General features: G+C 38.4%; 2 protein-coding genes across 2 annotated transcripts; one reads left to right on the forward strand and one right to left on the reverse strand.

Annotated features, from left to right (window-relative positions):
• Nucleotides 1–379: 379 nt before the first annotated feature.
• LOC148195634 (uncharacterized) lies at nucleotides 380–3,507 on the forward strand. Its single transcript, XM_088094272.1, has 2 exons — nucleotides 380–521; nucleotides 2,291–3,507. Exon 2 carries the CDS (start codon nucleotides 2,689–2,691, stop codon nucleotides 3,505–3,507), a length of 819 nt encoding a protein of 272 aa, XP_087950398.1. The 5' UTR covers nucleotides 380–521; nucleotides 2,291–2,688.
• Nucleotides 3,508–13,179: 9,672 nt separating this feature from the next.
• LOC124843016 (TMV resistance protein N-like) lies at nucleotides 13,180–17,985 on the reverse strand. Its single transcript, XM_088094273.1, has 7 exons — nucleotides 17,308–17,985; nucleotides 16,974–17,074; nucleotides 15,519–16,614; nucleotides 15,125–15,400; nucleotides 14,268–15,032; nucleotides 13,610–14,003; nucleotides 13,180–13,568 (listed from the first exon to the last, which is right to left on the reverse strand). The coding sequence occupies exons 1-7, from the start codon at nucleotides 17,872–17,874 to the stop codon at nucleotides 13,486–13,488; spliced, it is 3,282 nt and encodes a 1,093-aa protein (XP_087950399.1). The 5' UTR covers nucleotides 17,875–17,985; the 3' UTR covers nucleotides 13,180–13,485.
• Between the last annotated feature and the right edge of the window lie 4,061 nt (nucleotides 17,986–22,046).

The following is a 22,046-nucleotide window of genomic DNA, read 5'->3' on the forward strand; positions in this document are numbered from 1 at the left end:
CATATAAAAAAATATATGAAGATCAAACCAAATCTATGTTTAGAAAATACAAAGCATCAAAAACTATATAACCCAAAAGCATAAGAGAGTTGATACCAGATATGAAGAAAAAAAAATTCAGACTAATAAAAGCATGAAGGGAATTATTGTAAGGACCTAGTTGTTTTTTTTTATATTATTTTAAGATGGGACGGGGGAAACGTTAGCTGTCATAGGGAGAGGTAAGTTTTGGTTTTATTTGGAAATTGGGGGAAACAATTGGGCAGTCACGGGACTTGGTTTTATTTGGAAGTGGGGAGCAAAGATGTCCGTGATTCCCCTCTCAGGTTGGCACATTCAACAAGCTGCAGACGTGGAAGATATAAGGGGGTGCTGGGTTCTAAAATGAGGGAGGAAACCCTTGCTGAAAAAAATTGGTGAAGGAGGTGAAGTTCAGAGTTGCCGGAGAGGGAAAGAAACCTTGCTGCTGCAAGTTTTGGAGAAGATAGATTCAAAGATTTAGCAAAGGAAGTCTTCAAGAGGTAAGGGGAGCTAGATCTTTTGCTTGATTGTTGATATATACTATGTTTGATGCAAATCTGGAAATTTTGGGATGAAGAATTGGGGTTTTCTGGGTTCTGGGAAAACCTGGTGCGATTTCTGCAGAATTCTGCAGAAACGCGCGTACGTTCAATTTGGTGAGTGAATGTGGGACGTTCGTCCCATTCGTTAAGAGCGTTCGGTTTTGTGGTTAGCGAACGTCAGCGTTCGTCCAAAATGGCTCATCGGCCAAAATATGTTGAGCGTTCGGTCTTCAGTTTGACGAGCGTTCGCGTTCGTATATCCATGTGAGTGTAGCGTTCGGTCTTGGCTTGATTTTAATTGTGAGCGTTCGGTCTTGGCTTGATTTTAATTGTGATCGTTCATTCCAACATTATTCATTTTGAGTGAGGTGTTCGGTTTAAGCGTTCGGCCTTTATCTGATATTATAAGTTATGAATCTTGAGCGTCCGGTCCTAATTGGATAAATCTTAAGTTTGAACTCTCTGAACGTTCGGTCTTATTAGCGATTTATGACGTTCGTCCAAAGGGTGTTAGCGTTCGTTCAGATAGCGTCCGTCCAGAAGCATTCGTTCAAATTGTTTAGACGATGTTCGTCCAAATGGTTTAGATGACGTTCGTCCAAAGCATTTTGGTGACGTTCGACAAATGGTGTTCGGCCTAGTGTTTGAAAAGGGCGCTCGTCCCAGTGAGCATTCGTCCAAGTGAGCGTTCGTCCTTAAGTTGCATGTTGAGCGTTCGTCCAAATAGTTAAGCGTTCGTCCAGTGAGCATTCGTCGAGTGAGCGTTCGTCCTTAAGTAACCAGTATGGGCGTTCGTCCTTAAATAAATAGTATGAGCGTTCGTCCTTAAGTTGCATGTTGAGCGTTCGTCCAAATAGTATCCTATGAATAGTGTTCTGTATAATGTTGGGTTCTAAGTTCATTGGTTCTGGGTTGAATTAAATGTGTAAAATGTTTGGAAGGTATGGTATGACATGATTTATGTGGAATGTATATGTTTGGAACATGTGATGTCATTTATGTGAAAAGTATGTGAAAAATATGAGGTATGTTGGATTGACTGTGATGATACGGTACTTTCTGGTTATTCATGACTTGGGTATAAGTGGTTTATGATGTACATTGATGATCCAAAAGAAATATCATGAGATTTAAAATGGTCGGATTGAATCGGAAATTAAGATCTCTCGGTGGGATCGGTTATTGTATAGAATGAATGTAAGAGGCTTCCATATGGGGGGTTATCCCTACACTCCAACGGTCTTTCATTCTCACTTAGAGAGGATTGACGCGTGTGGTGGGAGTAGAGGGAGGTCCCAGGGTAGGCGCTATCACTGGAGGTCTATTCCGCGGTAACGGACTAACCTTGTGTATGGTCGGGTGAAACCCCTCGGCAATGGCTTTGCAAAGCAGTAGAGGCCATCACAAGTGCACAACCCGCCCCAGCTCTACATACATTCTAGTCCGGACGAGTCGGTCTATCAAATAACAAGTCGGGGTATAAAGTAACAAGTATCGTGATGTTAGTATATCATGTTTGAATGACTTTTGCATGTCGTGTAAGTGGGTGAATTGTGGTTTAATGAGTATGCTCTAAGTGTTCTTTATACGAATCTAAGTATGATTATATGGATTACCTATGCTATATGTATAACATGCTTTTATATCTAGCTCACCCTTGCATTGTTTTGTTATGTGCTGTTTGGGTATGTTTCTTTGGCGATGATCATCCACTTGGATGGGAGCAGATATTGTCGAGGAGAGTCCTTTGGAGCAAGAGCTGGAGAATACTGAGGCTGCGGAGTAGTCTTCTTAGGAATTTCCTATTTGAACACGTGTAGTGTTCGAATCTATAAACTGTTTAAGTTTAAATTTCCGTTTCTTTTATTTTGGATGACTGTAATTTCGTATTTAAATTACACGTCGTATTCTGACTGTTCTCTATATTTGAATGATGACGCCTTTATTATGTAATATTTGTTATTACATAATCGGGATGTTACATTAATGGTATCAGAGCAGTTTCTTCCTTAGAAACCTGTAGGTTATGAGTGTGCTTCGTTTGTGATTGCGTACTCTAGTCTCGTGTAGGAAGTTGTGTTAGCTTGAATCAATCTAATGGTTTTTCTCTCTGTGTGGGCAGAAGATGGCACCCACGTCTCCTCATCGTTCTCCTCCGCGAGTCGATCAACTTGACTCTAATCAGATGCTGAATGAGGTGCTCCAGACGTTGCAACAGCAGAATGCTGCATTGGTTCAACAGAATACCTTTGCATTGCAAAATCTTGAAGCCGCAAGGGTATCGGCAGAGAACGCGAGAATGTCTTCCGAGAACACTCAGAGGGAGTTGATGGAATTTATGACTAATGCTAGGACTCCTCCAAGCGTTTCTTCCGTTATTATTCCAACTCAAGAATGGAGTTTGGAAAATTTCTTGCAGCATCATCCCGCCAAGTTTGATGGCAAATGCTCACCAGATGAAGCCGATCAGTGGCTTCGTGATATGGAGAGAGTCTACAATGCCAAGAGGTGCCCTGATGAGAACAGGTTGACTTATACTGAATATCTATTGACTGGAGAGGCAAGCCACTGGTGGAGTAGTGCACGGGTGATCTTGGAGGGAACTAGAACCCCTATCACATGGGACCTATTCAAGAAGAAGTTCTATAGGGAATACTTCCCTGACACTCTTAGATATACTAAAGAAGTGGAGTTCTTGGAACTAGTACAAGGAAACATGTCAGTATCTGAGTATACTGATCGTTTCAAACATCTCCTCCGATTTAATACCATGACAGTGGATGAAGATTGGCAATGCCGCAAATTTGAAAACGGGTTGCGTGGTGACATCAAGCTCTTGGTGAGAGGTCACCGTCTGAGGGAGTTTCCAGCTCTTGTAGAGATGGCTAGGGATATGGAGAAGACAAAGAGAGAAACTGAGGGATACCTGAGCCGTCAGGTCTAGCCACTGAAGGTTGGGGGACCATCCATGTCTAGAGGCGGGTCCAGTTCCAGGAAGGCACCATACTCCATATCTTCTTCTTCTCGTAGTTCTGGAGGATCTTCTCAACCTTCTATTCAGCCGAACCAGTCCTCATCGCTGAGTGGCGTGAGATGCTATGGATGTGGCGGTCCGCACTACTTGTCTTCATGTCCCCAGAGGATTAATTTTCGGAGGTGCAACCGATGCCACAAGGAGGGCCACTATGAGCGTGATTGCCCTATGGGTAGGAGAGCTACTTCCCAGCCGCAGCATGCAGGGAGATTTCAGCACAGAGGTGGCATCAGACCTCAGGCCACTGGACGTGTTTATGCACTGACAGGGACAGAAGCAGCTAGCTCAGGTGATTTGATTTTCGGTACTTGTGTATTGGGTGGTAGATCTTGCATGGTTTTGTTTGACTCTGGAGCGACACACTCATTTGTGTCTGAGACTTGTGCTAGAGAGTTGGGGTTACTAGTGAGAGAGCTACAGTATGACTTGACTGTATCTACTCCTACTTCTGGGATAGTGAAGACATCTACAGTTTGTGTTAGATGTTCAGTAGTGATTGAGGGGCGTCAGTACAAGGTAAACTTGATATGTTTGCCTTTACAGGGTTTAGATGTCATCCTAGGGATGGATTGGCTGTCTGCCAACCGTATTCTTATTGATTGTGGAGAGAAGAAGCTAGTATTTCCCAATGAGGAGGATTACACACCTCTAACTCTTGGTGTGTTGAGACAAGACCTAATAGAAGGTGCATGTTGTTTCCTGATACTATCATACATGGAAGTAAAGCAAGGAGATTCTGACGTAGACCTCTCGGTAGTCAGTGAATTTCTAGATGTGTTTCCTGAGGAGATTCCTGGCTTACCTCCTCCAAGAGAGGTAGAGTTTTCCATAGACATTATATCTGGGGCAGGGCCTATCTCTATAGCCCCATATCGCATGGCGCCAGCTGAACTGGCTGAATTAAAAAAGCAGATTGAAGAGTTGTTGGAGAAGCAGTTCATCCGGCCCAGTGTTTCTCCTTGGGGTGCGCCTGTATTACTTGTAAAGAAGAAGGATGGCAGTTCAAGATTGTGTGTGGATTACAGGCAACTTAACAAATTAACCATCAAGAATAAGTACCCTTTGCCCAGAATTGATGATTTGATGGATCAGCTACATGGGGCAGTTGTGTTTTCCAAGATTGATCTACGGTCCGGCTATCACCAAATATTGGTTAAGGCTGATGATGTTCAGAAGACAGCCTTTAGGTCTAGATATGGCCATTACGAGTATGTGGTCATGCCCTTTGGTGTGACTAACGCCCCTGCCATATTCATGGATTACATGAATAGGATTTTCCGACCTTTCTTAGATAAATTCGTTGTTGTCTTCATAGATGACATTCTAATTTATTCTAAGAGTGAAGAAGAACACGTCGATCACCTTAGAACGGTGTTGAGGATATTGAGAGAAAGAAAGTTGTATGCCAAGCTCTCAAAGTGTGAGTTCTGGATGAGAAAAGTGCAATTCCTTGGTCATATTATATCAGCTGATGGGATTTCTGTAGATCCGGCCAAAGTTCAAGCTGTGTTACAATGGGAAAGGCCAAAGTCAGTCACTGAGGTCAGAAGCTTTGTTGGGTTAGCAGGCTACTATCGTCGCTTCATTGAAGATTTCTCTAAGATTGTAGCCCCTTTGACGCAACTGACGAGAAAAGACACTCCTTTTGCTTGGACCGATCGTTGTGAGACTAGCTTTCAGGAGTTGAAGCAGAGATTGACTAGCGCTCCAGTATTGGCCATTCCTGATACAGGTAAACCTTTTGAGGTTTTCTGCGATGCTTCCTATCAGGGACTAGGAAGTGTCTTGATGCAAGAAAGAAGAGTTGTTGCATATGCCTCAAGACAACTAAAGATTCATGAGAGAAACTACCCAACACATGATCTGGAATTAGCTGCAGTGGTGTTTGCTCTTAAGATATGGAGACATTATTTGTATGGAGCTCAATTTCAGGTGTTTAGTGATCACAAGAGCCTGAAATATCTCTTTGATCAGAAGGAACTTAATATGAGGCAGAGAAGGTGGATGGAATTCTTGAAAGATTATGATTTTGACCTTCTTTATCATCCAGGGAAGGCAAATGTAGTTGCTGATGCCTTAAGCAGAAAGGCAATACATATTTCTGCGTTGATGGTTAAAGAGTTGGAGCTAGTTGAGAGCTTCAGTGATTTAAAGCTGGATGTAGAATTTGAAGCTGATGGCATTAAATGTTGCAAATTGGTTATATCAAGTCGTATCTTTGAGAGAATTAAAGAGGGACAACTAGTAGACCCCGAGCTTCAGAAGTCAAGAGCTTTTATTGGTAGAGAACAAGGAAGGGATTTTAACACTGGGACAGACGGTCTTCTACGATTCAAAGGAAGAACATGCGTACCAAATGATGGAGAGTTGAAAAGAGTGATTTTAGAAGAAGGTCATCGTAGTCGTTTTAGCATGCATCCCGGCATGACTAAAATGTACCAAGATCTTAAGAAATCATTTTGGTGGTCAGGTATGAAAGGTGATATAGCTAGATTTGTTTCCTCTTGCCTTACCTGTCAGAAGGCTAAGATAGAACACCAGAGGCCAGGTGGTATGTTACAACAACCTGATGTTCCTGAGTGGAAATGGGACAGCATTGCAATGGATTTCGTGACCCATTTGCCACACACTGTCAGAAAGCATGATGCCGTCTGGGTAATAGTTGATAGATTGACCAAGAGTGCTCACTTCTTGGCAATTAATTTGAAGATGTCTATGCAGAAATTAGCTCAGTTGTATATCAAGGAAATAGTTAGATTGCATGGTGTGCCTTCCAGCATCATATCGGACAGAGACCCCCGCTTCACTTCTCGTTTCTGGCAGACTTTACAGAATGAGATGGGCAGTAAACTCCAGATGAGTTCTGCTTACCATCCTCAGACTGATGGTCAGTCAGAACGGACTATACAGTCATTGGAGGATTTGCTTAGGACGTGTATACTTGATCATATGGGAGTCTGGGATGAAGTGTTGCCATTGGTGGAATTCTCATATAATAATAGCTTTCAGACCAGTATTGGAATGGCACCGTTCGAAGCTCTTTATGGGAGGCGTTGCAGGACACCTTTATGCTGGTTTCAGGATGGGGAGTTTGTGTTGACTGGGCCAGAAATAGTGCAACAAACGACTGAGAAAGTGAAAGTGATTCAAGAAAGGATGAGAGCCTCACAGAGTAGACAGAAATCATATGCTGATAGGAGACGCAGACCTTTGGAGTTTGAGGCCGGTGATCATGTGTTTCTTCGTGTGACGCCTACTACTGGAGTAGGAAAGGCTATTCGAGCTAAGAAGCTTTCTCCCAGATACCTTGGGCCATATCAGATTTCTAGACGCATCGGACCAGTCGCATATGAGATAGCTATGCCGCCCCAGCTAGCTAATCTCCATCCAGTCTTTCATGTTTCTCAGCTTCGGAAGTATGTCCCTGACCCTTCACATGTGTTGGAAGCTGACACTGTACAAGTCAAGGAAGATCTCTCTATAGAGATGCAACCGGTCAAAATAGACGAGAGGCTATCCAAACGACCAGATGGGAAAGCTACCAGACTGATCAAAGTCATTTGGGACAGTAGAACTGGTGATTCTACCTGGGAGAAGGAGGAAGAGATGAAGAAGTCATATCCTCACTTGTTTTCTGGTGAGTCCTAATTTTCGAGGACGAAAATTTTTGTTGTTGGGGAGAATGTAAGGACCTAGTTGTTTTTTTTATATTATTTTAAGATGGGACGGGGGAAACGTTAGCTGTCATAGGGAGAGGTAAGTTTTGGTTTTATTTGGAAATTGGGGGAAACAATTGGGCAGTCACGGGACTTGGTTTTATTTGGAAGTGGGGAGCAAAGATGTCCGTGATTCCCCTCTCAGGTTGGCACATTCAACAAGCTGCAGACGTGGAAGATATAAGGGGGTGCTGGGTTCTGAAATGAGGGAGGAAACCCTTGCTGAAAAAAATTGGTGAAGGAGGTGAAGTTCAGAGTTGCCGGAGAGGGAAAGAAACCTTGCTGCTGCAAGTTTTGGAGAAGATAGATTCAAAGATTTAGCAAAGGAAGTCTTCAAGAGGTAAGGGGAGCTAGATCTTTTGCTTGATTGTTGATATATACTATGTTTGATGCAAATCTGGAAATTTTGGGATGAAGAATTGGGGTTTTCTGGGTTCTGGGAAAACCTGGTGCGATTTCTGCAGAATTCTGCAGAAACGCGCGTACGTTCAATTTGGTGAGTGAATGTGGGACGTTCGTCCCATTCGTTAAGAGCGTTCGGTTTTGTGGTTAGCGAACGTCAGCGTTCGTCCAAAATGGCTCATCGGCCAAAATATGTTGAGCGTTCGGTCTTCAGTTTGACGAGCGTTCGCGTTCGTATATCCATGTGAGTGTAGCGTTCGGTCTTGGCTTGATTTTAATTGTGAGCGTTCGGTCTTGGCTTGATTTTAATTGTGATCGTTCATTCCAACAGTATTCATTTTGAGTGAGGTGTTCGGTTTAAGCGTTCGGCCTTTATCTGATATTATAAGTTATGAATCTTGAGCGTCCGGTCCTAATTGGATAAATCTTAAGTTTGAACTCTCTGAACGTTCGGTCTTATTAGCGATTTATGACGTTCGTCCAAAGGGTGTTAGCGTTCGTTCAGATAGCGTCCGTCCAGAAGCATTCGTTCAAATTGTTTAGACGATGTTCGTCCAAATGGTTTAGATGACGTTCGTCCAAAGCATTTTGGTGACGTTCGACAAATGGTGTTCGGCCTAGTGTTTGAAAAGGGCGCTCGTCCCAGTGAGCATTCGTCCAAGTGAGCGTTCGTCCTTAAGTTGCATGTTGAGCGTTCGTCCAAATAGTTAAGCGTTCGTCCAGTGAGCATTCGTCGAGTGAGCGTTCGTCCTTAAGTAACCAGTATGGGCGTTCGTCCTTAAATAAATAGTATGAGCGTTCGTCCTTAAGTTGCATGTTGAGCGTTCGTCCAAATAGTATCCTATGAATAGTGTTCTGTATAATGTTGGGTTCTAAGTTCATTGGTTCTGGGTTGAATTAAATGTGTAAAATGTTTGGAAGGTATGGTATGACATGATTTATGTGGAATGTATATGTTTGGAACATGTGATGTCATTTATGTGAAAAGTATGTGAAAAATATGAGGTATGTTGGATTGACTGTGATGATACGGTACTTTCTGGTTATTCATGACTTGGGTATAAGTGGTTTATGATGTACATTGATGATCCAAAAGAAATATCATGAGATTTAAAATGGTCGGATTGAATCGGAAATTAAGATCTCTCGGTGGGATCGGTTATTGTATAGAATGAATGTAAGAGGCTTCCATATGGGGGGTTATCCCTACACTCCAACGGTCTTTCATTCTCACTTAGAGAGGATTGACGCGTGTGGTGGGAGTAGAGGGAGGTCCCAGGGTAGGCGCTATCACTGGAGGTCTATTCCGCGGTAACGGACTAACCTTGTGTATGGTCGGGTGAAACCCCTCGGCAATGGCTTTGCAAAGCAGTAGAGGCCATCACAAGTGCACAACCCGCCCCAGCTCTACATACATTCTAGTCCGGACGAGTCGGTCTATCAAATAACAAGTCGGGGTATAAAGTAACAAGTATCGTGATGTTAGTATATCATGTTTGAATGACTTTTGCATGTCGTGTAAGTGGGTGAATTGTGGTTTAATGAGTATGCTCTAAGTGTTCTTTATACGAATCTAAGTATGATTATATGGATTACCTATGCTATATGTATAACATGCTTTTATATCTAGCTCACCCTTGCATTGTTTTGTTATGTGCTGTTTGGGTATGTTTCTTTGGCGATGATCATCCACTTGGATGGGAGCAGATATTGTCGAGGAGAGTCCTTTGGAGCAAGAGCTGGAGAATACTGAGGCTGCGGAGTAGTCTTCTTAGGAATTTCCTATTTGAACACGTGTAGTGTTCGAATCTATAAACTGTTTAAGTTTAAATTTCCGTTTCTTTTATTTTGGATGACTGTAATTTCGTATTTAAATTACACGTCGTATTCTGACTGTTCTCTATATTTGAATGATGACGCCTTTATTATGTAATATTTGTTATTACATAATCGGGATGTTACAATTATGCAAATATCTTTGGTGAAGTAATTGAAACTTTAAAAAATTAAATAAAATCATTAGGAGAGGAGAAAAATATATTAGGGAAGATTTGCTTCAACGAAGACTAGATATGCATAGAAATAGTACACTAAAAAATTATGTGAGCCGTAACATTCCTATTTTTCTTGGCACCTTTAAATCCATTTAGTTGTAAGCAAATAGTAATTTTAATAAAACCTCTCAAAAATATGAATTTTGAAAATAATTTTTTCTTAAAACAAAATGAGTCATCTAGGTATACATTAACTACTTCCCATATCTTATTAAAAAATATACTTAAATTGAATAACCTTAGGACCTTTATATAAAAAAGGGAGAAAACAAAAATAAATTGTCTTAACATAATAATTTTGAGGAACATCAATAAAAGAAGATTATTAAGTGTAAATTGCTAGACTCATCCCACCCTCCACTTGTCTATCCTTGTGATAAGTTATAGTTGATGTTATGAAATTATCACTATTTGACCACTCACCGAAGAAAGATTTGCAAGATCTTAAACTCCATATAGCATTAAAAGTATTTATACATTTTCAAAATCTACCTTTAATACGCCAATGGACAAGAAGAAGCAAAAGCTTTGCACACAAAAAACAATCACATTCGAGCCAAAGAAGTCTATTGGGTTAGAGTGACTTCCATAATCTTGGCATATAAAGATTTTTGAACTCCTAAAATAGAAATAAATTGTTAATATATTCACTCTGAATACCTCTAAATATACCACCACAAGCTACATACCACTTCAATCCAACCTACATCAACCATATTCCATGAGTTTGAATAGTAAAAACATCTTCCCTCTAATGTTAATGACAAAAAACTTCAAACTCATTAGTTATGCTTACTAATGTCATGATTTTCACACCATGATTGTCGTCAACGTCCTCATTAGTCATATTATGGTCATATCATCAATGTCACCCTTATCAACACAGTCTCCAACACATCATCTTAATCATGATGAATGCCAACATCATCATGAAGGATCATGGTTTATCTCTTATACCCAACCTCACATCTGTTATACCGAATAGGCCCCTTTGATCTGTCCCGCCCTTACAGCTAAAGGACTTGCTCCCCTACTATACAAGGATTTAAAAGTATAAACATTGACACATCACACACTGGGTACTATACTCAGCAACGAGCCATTGATTAGGAAAAACATCATTCCCTTCATACAAAGAAGGTACAGTACTCGAACGCCACTCTCTTTTCGCACACAAGGCCAAAGAGAACCTTTTATTTTTCATATCACACACTTGAAAACCCAAAACCTATGATTTACGAGATACAAGATAGGCACGTCCATCTGCTCACACATATACTACTAATAGGCAAAACCCATATATCTCAAGTTCACCCTCAAAGGTATATTAAAATCGTAACTTATTGAAGGTGTCTTCCCCTATTGGTTAATAGTTCAACCCTATGAAATTAACCAACACATAGAATAATTAAACCAATTACTAACCATGTCATACATAAATTATAAAACCATTCATATTCGTGGACCTCATGTGAATCTCACTCAAACAATAGGTTACCAATGAAATCAACCTCACATCAAGTAAAAAAACAACTCAATTATTCATCCATATACTTATTGTAACCCCATCATTTCTTTTCAAGCCCAGTAAATTTTATTTTAATTATTATTATTATTAGCCTATACTTATTCATTATTATGAATTTTATTTTAAATTTCTTTTCTTATTCTTCTTAGTGTTTTTGTCTCTTTCTTTGTAAAACCAAAGTCCAAACTCTAGGGCTTATAGGCCCAATTAGGACCAAACCGACCAACTCAAGGGTCCACTGATGACATCGTTGGTGACCACCATGGCCCCTTACCATAGAAAAGGAAACGAAAAAACCCTCTACTAAACAAACCCAGACCTACTCCCACGGCCAAGGAAGAACTCCAATTCACAACAACCTCCAAATGTTCTTCGCAGAATTCCAATATGAATCAACAAACTAGAAATTCAAAAACCCCAAATCCCCAATTCGAACCCTAACCCCTAAATTGTAAGATCAAAAGGCAATCGCAGAAATCCCCAAAAATAGAACCCAATTTCAAACCCTAATTCGAAATGTGAACCCTATCCAAGCCTCTACCGCTGCGTAGACGTCTGAAGCACTCGTTGTCGAGAAGGAAGCGTCGTACTTGAGCCATCAAAACTCGTCTCTCCTTCCGTGCAAAACCTCAACCAAGACCAGAGCAAAGGGAAGAAGAATGGTCCTTTGCAAAGCCGAACAAAATAAAGGGGAGGAGGAAAAAAAGGAAAATCCCCTCCCTAGCCGTTGTTCATTGTGCAGTGTAATAATACTTGTAACGATGAATGTGTAACTGATGAATGTGTTAAACTCATTATAATTGAACATAGCATGAGTAGAGTGAACTAATATAAAACTTAGTGTTTTTTTTATTAAGTTTTCTATGATATCATATGAAGAATGTTTTTTTTTTTAGTAATCCTTTGAAAATTCATGAAACATCCTAAACAAAAAAAATTTAGAAAATACTACTCACCCCTTCTCTGGTGTCTTCATGTGTATTTTAGAGAGAGCTCTGCGTGTCACTAGACCACAAGAGGACTAATCTTGTCATACGTTGATGGAGTTGTAGTTCTTGGCTGAGCCAAGGACCTTACTCACAATGGGCTGCTAGAGCCACAAGCTGCATCTCGAATCTATCTTGGGTGTGACACGTGTAAAGTCTCTAAGACGTGCTCGATTCAATCCATGCTCACTTTCCAAAAATAGATTCATGATACATGCATGCTGACATGATAATATGCTCATATTGGAGAAATAAGGAATGACATGTAGTGGTAGCATTGTCATGATAAAAGTTTATGACTTATTATGCTTTATTTTATGTTAGCTTTGCATTATATTACCACTAACACAAAAGCAGTTTACCATGTCAGTGAAATAACGTCTGACATATAGGTAATGAAAATGAAAAATGCATGACAAATTTTTTGTAATTAAACCGTTAATATTTACGTTTGACTTGTAACTACAAGAAGTAAAAACAGATTTTTGTCTAACACTTATATATTAGACGTAAATTTATGTTTGACAGTTATAGAAGTTTTTGTTAGAGGTTATTTAGTATCATGAAAAGGTATGAAATAAAATGTTGTGTAACTGCAAAAACAAGATATATCATGTGATTTCACTTCATAATTATAAGAAATCCTTTAATAATATCTTTTTATAATATTTTAATATTATTTACGTGTTATTTTATGATTGGTCTAAAATTATTTTATATTCAATAATAATAAATATAAACATTAATATGAACACGATATTAAAATATTTATTATTTTTAATTTAAATGATTTCTGAAGTTGAAGTCACGTTAATGTGATGTGACTATATTTATACAATTTTAACTTATAAATATCTTATTTAAAGTTATGGAAACTTAACACGACTTTCTCTTAGTAAACTCGTCTCAAGATGATATACTTATATTTTGTAATTTTTTAAATTATTATTCATTTTAATAAATTTAGAACAGAAATGACAATAATTTGGTAAAAAAAGAACCGATCATAGTAGGTACAAAGAAAGAAAAGCATAATACACTTGAGGAAAGGGAAGACACTCCCAACGAGAGAGGATGAGTGCAATCTTCTTGACCACAAGCCACTCATTCCCTACCCTCTCTTCAATTATATCTCAATCTGCCCAAATCTTCTGTAAGCTTTGATCTTCTTATCCTTATCCTTTCACTCCTACGCAATCCTATCATATATGGATCCTGGGCATCGGTTCCGCACCTCCAACGGATTCTTTGTCATCTATCTGGCCGACGTAACCTCCTACACTAACTCTTATTCGTTTTTACCTCCATATCATTAGGGCTCGTTACATTGACTTTCTGTCAATTGATCATTACACACTAGATAGACAGCTGTCTTCTGGACTTCAAATCCTTTCTCAAAAATAATAAAAATCTCCAACTTGTCTCCATATCCCAGATGTGATATCACGCCCTGCCAATCAACATCATTCAAGGACGTTAGTGTTTCTCGATTGAATAACTGGATTATGCACTTTGTGTAATTAACCATTAAGACACAACTAAGATATTGAGTTGGGTCTCCCAAGCGTGATAAATGCTCAACACACAAAATCATTCCATTCATGTGAAAATTGTCAGGCACGGTGAATTTGGCTGAGTGTCCCTCATTCTTATAAGCCAACCAATGAGGATAATTGTCACTAGGGACAAAAACTTTACGAGTCTGTCTGGCTGCCAATTCCTGTAGCATGAGAAAAATAGCTTAGTCATTTTGAAATGGTTCTGTTCATATGGACTTCTTCCATCATTTTACCATTTCAAAGTACAAAACACACAATTTAAAAACATAACAAGATACTGAATAAATTACAACACAGAAGGGGAAGGTACTGAAAGAATGTCCGGATTGAAGTTACTTTGTATTTAATGGAATGTTTCATGTTCTTAAAATTAAGAGCTAAAATGAATATAAAAGTAAGTAGATAAAGTAAAAAAGAGATGGAACCTCATCATAAATGCTTTTGCGGAGAGTGTTGAAGACTTCTTCTTGATAACCTCCAATTTGAATCAAATATGGACTGAATGGATGGTTGGAAAGTTGTGTAGATGTAGTCCAAGTTACACAACGAACTTCTTCCAAAATAGCTGTTACTTGTTGAAGTATTGGATACTCCGTGACACATTGCACTAAGACAGTACGCAGATTTAAAATGCTTCTAAGGACTGGAGCTAGATCTACCAAATCATTATGCTCCACATTCATGGAAGCTAGAGATGGTGAAATGCCACGAAACGGACGCATATGATACAGGGGATTAAAAGTATGGGACATCCAAGACAAAATGATAGAATGAAGAACAGTACGTGATAATCCCTTTCCTTCGTCTACCTGTATATATCCAATGCTTTTTGAGCTTACAACTGAAATGGGAACTTGTTTCACAGCAGTATTGTGAGAAATTAGAGTTTTCAAGGATTTCATGTGCATTATATCTTCTTTAAAGATATCAATCTTCAGACAGCCAGATAGGATAAGAGTTTTCAAGGATTTCAACTTATATGTCTCACTTGGGAGATTGCTTAGGTTTGTACAGCCTTTCAAATTTATTAGTAGAAGATTGTGTAAATCTCCAATCGATTGGTGTACCTTGCCCAAACTCACACAATGCTTGAGAATGAGCTTTTCAAGACTGGGTAATTTTGAAAAGTCAGGGGTTTCTGTCAAGTACTTTGAATGACTAAGATTGAGGATTTTTAGCCACGGTAAAACCTGCAAAAATATAGTATTTTTACAAAATAAAGGAAACCGTGATAAGTGACAATCGTTATTAATGTGAAAAGGAAATGGGATGTAATATATACCGTGGGTTCTTTCCACAGTAGTCTGAGATTACTGTGCTGGAAATCCATTACAATTGCACCTTCCAAGTAAAAGTTGTTAGGTATGTGCTCTAAAGAAAATCCTTGCCAGGAGATACATCTCAGTTGCTTAGAAAGATAGCCGTAATCTCCAGTTAGCCGTACATGACCAAGTTGCAAGAATCTCAACGTCTTCATTTCCTTAAAAGCATCAGCTTTGAAGGAATCACTGTTCGTTAACTTAGTGTTCAGAGACAATCCCACAATCGCTTCTGTCCCCTGTAATGATACGAGAAAATAAATAAATTTGGAAATCACTATTGCTAGCTCACTGGAAAATGAAACATAAAGCAAAACACGTTCAAGTTTCAACATGTTTTATAAAGAATGTACTCACAGTATTCTTTGTCAATACATCAAGTACATCCTTGGGAAGCCACAATCTACTGCGCTTCCCAGGTTGCATTGTTGAAGTTTGACGCACAATCTCTCGTCCCATGTCCCGAAGCAAATGATGCATTCCAAGTTTATTCTTCTTTTCAATTTTTAAAAGACCACGTTTTATAAGAACTTTTATTCCAAAATCAGCATCCAGTCCACAGCCATTTAGTATCTCCGTGACATAGCCTCTATCTTTCCCAATAAAGAAACAACATACATCAAGAAATATATCCTTTTCCTTTTCACGTAAGCCGTCAAAGCTTATTCTTAGGATGTTCTGAATTTGAGTATTGGGAATTATTTCTAGTTTTGACAATACACTTCTCCATTCATTCTCTGACCTCTTACTCAAATAAGAACCAAGGACTTCAAGAGCGAGTGGTAGTCCACCACAATAAGCAACGGCTGATCTTGCAAGTTTATTGAAGTTTTCTCTTGGTTTTGCTTCTCTAAAAGCATGCCAACTAAAAAGTTCAACCGAGTCATTTTCGTTCAGTTCATCCATCTCATAAACATAATCAACTTTTTGTTGATAGAGCAGGTCTAAATGTCTAGTCGTAATGATTATTACACTTCCTGCACGAAACCATTTACCGCTTCCACATAGTTGTTTTAGTTGGTTTATCTCATTCACATCGTCAAGCACAATGAACAACTTTTTTCCAGAAAGACGGTTCTCGATCGTAGGTTTTTCTATCTCACCCCTCCCTATTTTCACATATTTAAGGACATCTGAAAGAAGTTGCTCTTGTAATTGAACAAGGCCGCTTCTGCCATCTGTTTGACAAACTTTTCTAATATCTTGAATGAAACTTTTATCACCAAATGTAAAAGGAATTTTATTGTAGATGGCTTTCGCTAAGGTAGTTTTACCTGATCCTCCCATTCCCCATATCCCTATCATACAGACTTTGTTGGGTTGATTTTCAAACAATCCAATCACATTTTTCACTTGGGTTTCTAATTCAACAGGAAATTTAGTTACAGTCAAGGCGCGGTCTAGTTTAGCGAGAACAGACTTAACAATTTCCTCCACTAGTTCAGCATCATTCCTTCCAGTTCAATAAATACAAAAGACGCAAATGTCAAATAAAATGAATCCATAAGTAGAGGTTTGTTCAGATAAGTATGTACTTTCAAGAGAAGAAAAAAAAATAGTCTAAGTCTTTAAAATTGAATTTTTAATTGCAGAAACCTATATTGCATTTATTTGAAGTTTTCTGTCCTTTGTACATTTAGATAAAGATAAAAGGATTGGGTAAATTTTTCTATAACAAATTAAAATTTTAAAGAAAATTATGAGAGAAGTTTTACAAATTATATATATTTTTAAAAAATATATAATTAATAAAAATAAATTTGTAGAATTTTTTTTTTGGTGAAAAAGTTTCCAAAGTATGGATTGATTTACCTGTGTTTGCTCTCATCCCAAGTAGGCAAATTTGCAACCCTGTTGAGTGCGTGACTCCCCGCAGAAGTGTATAGTATGATTGGATAGTTGAATCTTTCGGCCTGAAACAAATTCAGGAATATTTTTTTTTCTTAAATATAATTTTATAATTAATTTATTAAAATTTTACTTTAAGTATAATCTTATAATTAATATAATAAAAACATAATAGAAATATATTAATGGTAAAAAATTTAAATTTTATTTTTCAAACATAATTTTATTATTAATATAATAAAAAATTATTAATAAAAAGTTTTTTTAAATTCTTTTTAACTTAAAAGCAATATTTTACCTCCATCTGAGTCCCCTCTACGGTCGTCTTTACGCTCCTCCTCGCACTTCTAAGATTATATACTTTCGATGAATCCTTTTTGAATCCACCCTTTATCGGATCACGTACATAGGATGAATCCATTTCGAGATCAAATAGATCGGATGGGTCATCGTAAGATGAAACCATTTCGAGATCTAATAGATCGGATGGGTCAATATCGTAAGATGAATCCATTTCGAGATCAAATAGATCGGATGGGTCAATATCGTAAAACACGGGCATAACTATTAGGCCGTGATTTTCGTGACATTCAATGATTCTCAGAAGGTCTTCAACACACCGATAAGATTCAATGTATGCTGTGGTGAAAACAACTATTCCAATCTGAAACCTTGTAATTGATGGCATAAATTTTTCCGACAATATTTCCACAGCAACTACGGAAGGTTTTACTCCAGCTTGTAGAAGAGAAGAACTCAGATGTGAAACGAAATTTCTATGGATGTCGTCCCCCAAACAATGGATGAAAACCTCGCCTGAGACTCTGAATTTTGAGAAAATCGAAAGAGAAGAAGCCACGTCCATCAAAGAATATGAGGTCAATGGTTAGAAGAGAAAACAATAATGCAGAATAGAGATGAGATGTTTGTAGCTCTTCACTGATGTATTGATAAAATTCAATTTTCTAAAAAAATCAGTTAAAAACTTCTTTCACTAAAAAATGTCAATAAATGTCTTCCTTTATTGCTACCCACCCACCTTTGTCTTATATACGGCTAATACTGGTAATATATTAAAATAAAGTTTATATATTTTAAAATATTAAAATTAATTTTATTCATTATGTGTTTTTTTTATGAAGTAATTTAACATTAAAATTATTGAAATTATCAATTTGGTATAAGTTTTAAACAATTAAAATTTAAAATAAATTATATCAAAAGTGACATAATTTTAACATTTGAAAGTTAAGTTAATATTAGCGCTCTAAAAAATTCGCGAGCCAACACGGTTTACCATAGGTTTGAACTGTATTGGATTTATAAAAATGTAATTTATTTTATACATATTAGTTTTCAACTCTACTCACTTTGAATTCGAACCCGGTTCACTCAAGTTGAACCTGTAGTGAGTCGGGTTGGCTCACCAACTCACCTAATTTAGTTTAATTATTTATTATTTGGTGTTTTAATATTATTAGTTACTATTTTTTTAATATATTGTAGATGAGATAAAAAAATGTTTCAAGAGAGAAAAATATTATAGATAAAAAAAAGATGTTTCAAGAGAGAAAAATATTCAAGACTCTAATATTATAAATGGACAAGTGATACAAAAATTATCAATTAAAAACTTATTTTGTTCGCCTTTTAGGCTTGTTTTTGGATTACGCTTAGATTATATGATATTTTTTATTATTTTGAAATGTCTTTAGAGTTTAACATTATGGTGAAATTTATTTAAATTTGAATTAAAAAAGTTATAATTTTTTTTATTTTAAAAAAACTCGTTTAACCCACCAACCTGTGGTGGGTCGGGTTGGGTTCAAATTTTTCCAGCTCACTAATAAGTGAACAGGGTTGAGTTGGCTTACTAAGTAACCAATCTGTGGTGGACTGAGCCAGGTCAAGCCAGATTACTCGTTTTGACAGTTCTTGTTAATATGATACAATTATCAAAGTTAACAGGTAGGCCGGACGGAGTCCATAGTGATCGTCCAGTTGACACTAAGGCCAAACGAGCTCCCTGGTGGTCGTCCAGTTGACACGTAGGTCGGACGAGCTCCCTGGTGGTCCTTCTTCCTCCAAGTTACGTTGTTCGTTCTCCCTCCTCCTTGTCCAAACTATGTGGGTGGGCACCTGTCAAAGGCACTCCGACGCTTAAGTTAGTAATGTAATCGAGCGGTTGACAAAGCAACTAATGCATGTGTGTTGTGCGTCGTGATCCCAAAGTCATACCTAAGACTTTTATTTATACTAGTCATGATGGGCCTTTACCTTTCGTTGGCCTAATGACGACCCAATCACACCTTAATCTTCTTTAGGGGCTTAATGAGTCATTATCGTTTATAATCAAACCGTATGGTCGGCCTGGATGGTCAACCTGGTCGTTGGCTGCTCAAACTCGTGCCCGAAGACCGTACGGTACACAAGCCTCCCAAGCTCGAGCATGATTTAATTGTGCGAAGGGGTTCTGCATCTGCCACTCTTGATAAAGATGGGTTCTCCGATTGACTTTTGTCTTCGTGTTCTCTTTGTTCGCTGAGTTGGATAGGCCACTAATCCGGCTTAATTGACGTCGTGGAGATCTTCGGTGAGGCCGGTCGGATTTCCTTTGTGGCCGAACAGTTGAGGCTAAACACTTGAAACTAAATTTGGCTAAATACTTGAGGCCAAGGTAGGTCGAGAAGTTGAGGCCAATTGGCCAAATAATTGAGGTCGAATGGCCAAATAGTTGAGCATTTGATGCCAAATTTGGCTAAGTATTTGTGAGGTCATGGAAGGCATGATAGTTGAGGCCGGACGGCCGAATAGTTGAACATTTGATGCCAATTTGGCTAAGTACTGTAAGACCCTAGAATCTCATGAACTTACCTAGTTGTAAAAAGTTTAAGTTATAATGTAAAAATAAAGTGCTGTCAGACTTGACATGGTTTGCTATTTTAATTATAACTTTTTGTAGAAAATATCAATTTATCTGATTCTTCTTTTATTGGATAGTAGACTCAAAGAGCTTCGATTTAAGTACTCATACGCCTATTTCTGACTCCGGGAAGGGGTTCAACCGAACTGTTAAAGTTGTGACAGATGTGCTGTCTGGGTGGATGGCGCCCGGCGCCGTTTTCTGTGGGGCGCCCGGCGCGAGAGTTGTCAGTTTTCGCATTTTGGATCTAAAACACGTGGGACTTACGTGGAAAGTTGGGGAATTTGTTCCAGATCCAACATTTCGGTCCTTTGGGCCAGAGAAGAGCATGGGATGATCCTCTTTTTCAATTTTGAGTGATTCTTTTTGGAGTGAAGGGCCATGGTTGTCCCTTGGGGCATATTTGAATAAGAGAAAGGGGTGGAATCTGCACTTGGACTTAGGTGCTGAATTACAAAGAAGAAAGTGGTCCGTGAGAGAGTTTTCTAGAGGTCTTTGGAGCAAGGTGCTGCCCAGATTCGTAGTAAAGGATTCAAGGTGTCCCTAGGAGGTCTTCAAGAGGTAAGGGGGTTTAACTTGGGATATAACATAGTATATGATGGATAGTAAGGGGGTTTAACTTGGGATACAACATAGTATATGATGGGTAGTAAGGGGGTTTAACTTGGGATATAACATAGTGTATGATGGGTAGAAGGTAACCATACAAATTGTTTCATGCTTTCTTCCTTGTGTGTTGAGATTAAATTTAACATGTTGAAGCATGTGTTTTTCTTCTTGGTTGTGAGTTTTATGAGTTTGAGTATAACATGAGTTTTGGATATAAAACGCAGAATCTAAAACTGAACTGTTGCGATTGTTCCCAGATTTATTTGAGACCCTTCCCGATATCCAAATCAGTCTTGTGAGTAGTCAAATTAAAGATAATTGAGTCTAGTTTACAGAAAATCAAGAATTAATTCAATTGGAGTTCGGTAGAGAGAGTAATGAGCAAAACCATAAGCAAAGGTCAAAACTGAGAAGACCAGAGAGTGGTGAACTTTTCCGCTTTTTAATAATTTTTACTGCAGCTAGATCTGTAGTCCAAAAATTTAGATTTATATGTCCAAAGAAAGATATTTGAGTCTAGTTTCCAGGAAATCAAGAATCAACTCAATTGGAGTTCGGTAGAGAGAGTAATGAGCAAAAGAGTCATCAAAGGTCAAAGCTGAACATACCTGAGCGTGATTAATGTTTCCGCGTTTTAATGATGTTACTGCAGCTAGCCCTGTAGTCCAAAAATTTAGATTTATATGTCCAAGGAAATATATTTGAGTCTAGTTTCTAACAAAGCAAGAACCAACTTAATTGGAGTTTGGTAGAGAGATTTATGAGTAAAACAGTCAGCAAAGGTTAAAACTGAGAAGACCAGAGCGTGGTGAAAGTTTCCGCTTTTTAATAATTCTACTGCAGCTAGCCCTGTAGTCCAAAAATTTAGATTTATATGTCCAAAGAAAGATATTTGAGTCTAGTTTCCAATAAAAAAGAAATGAACTCATTTGAAGTTATGTACAGAGAATTATGAGTAAAATAACAAGCAAAGGTCAGTGTGGACAACATTCAATTTTTTTACTCGTTGGGAATACTTATCTACACTCTTTGGCCAAGAGTGTGGGTAAGAGGGTATTGAGAATTCTCTTCCATTGTTGGAAGAGGAAAGAATGAATTATGAGAATGAGAGGACTGAAAGAGATTGAGGTTCGAGTGTGATGGTGAAACTGTGAGAGCAAGCGTTCTGTCATTTCCTTAGAATTCTTGTCGAATCGATGGTGTTCGTATTGCGATACGATAGTGTGTTGAGTCTCTACGGAGACTGAGATTCGAGTGTCACCCTTTCCTCGTGCGCGGGGACTAGAGGGGGTTGAATGTCTCGCCCAATGACTTCGGCTCGTGTGAGTATAGTGCTCGGTGGGTGCGCCTAACCGAAGTTTTTACTCGTAATTCCTTGAGAGGTCGGGGAGATAGGTCTGAAGTTGCGATGGAGGACGGCTCGAATCGCCCTGTTTTGCGAAACAGGTTGGATACGACAAAATTCAAGGAAACAACAGAAGCTTGAGTAAATGATTGAGTTGTGA

Source organism: Vigna umbellata, chromosome 7, assembly GCF_029865625.1.
Source record: "Vigna umbellata cultivar VRB3 chromosome 7, Vumbellata_1.0, whole genome shotgun sequence".
In the NCBI taxonomy this organism is placed as follows: Eukaryota; Viridiplantae; Streptophyta; class Magnoliopsida; order Fabales; family Fabaceae; genus Vigna; species Vigna umbellata.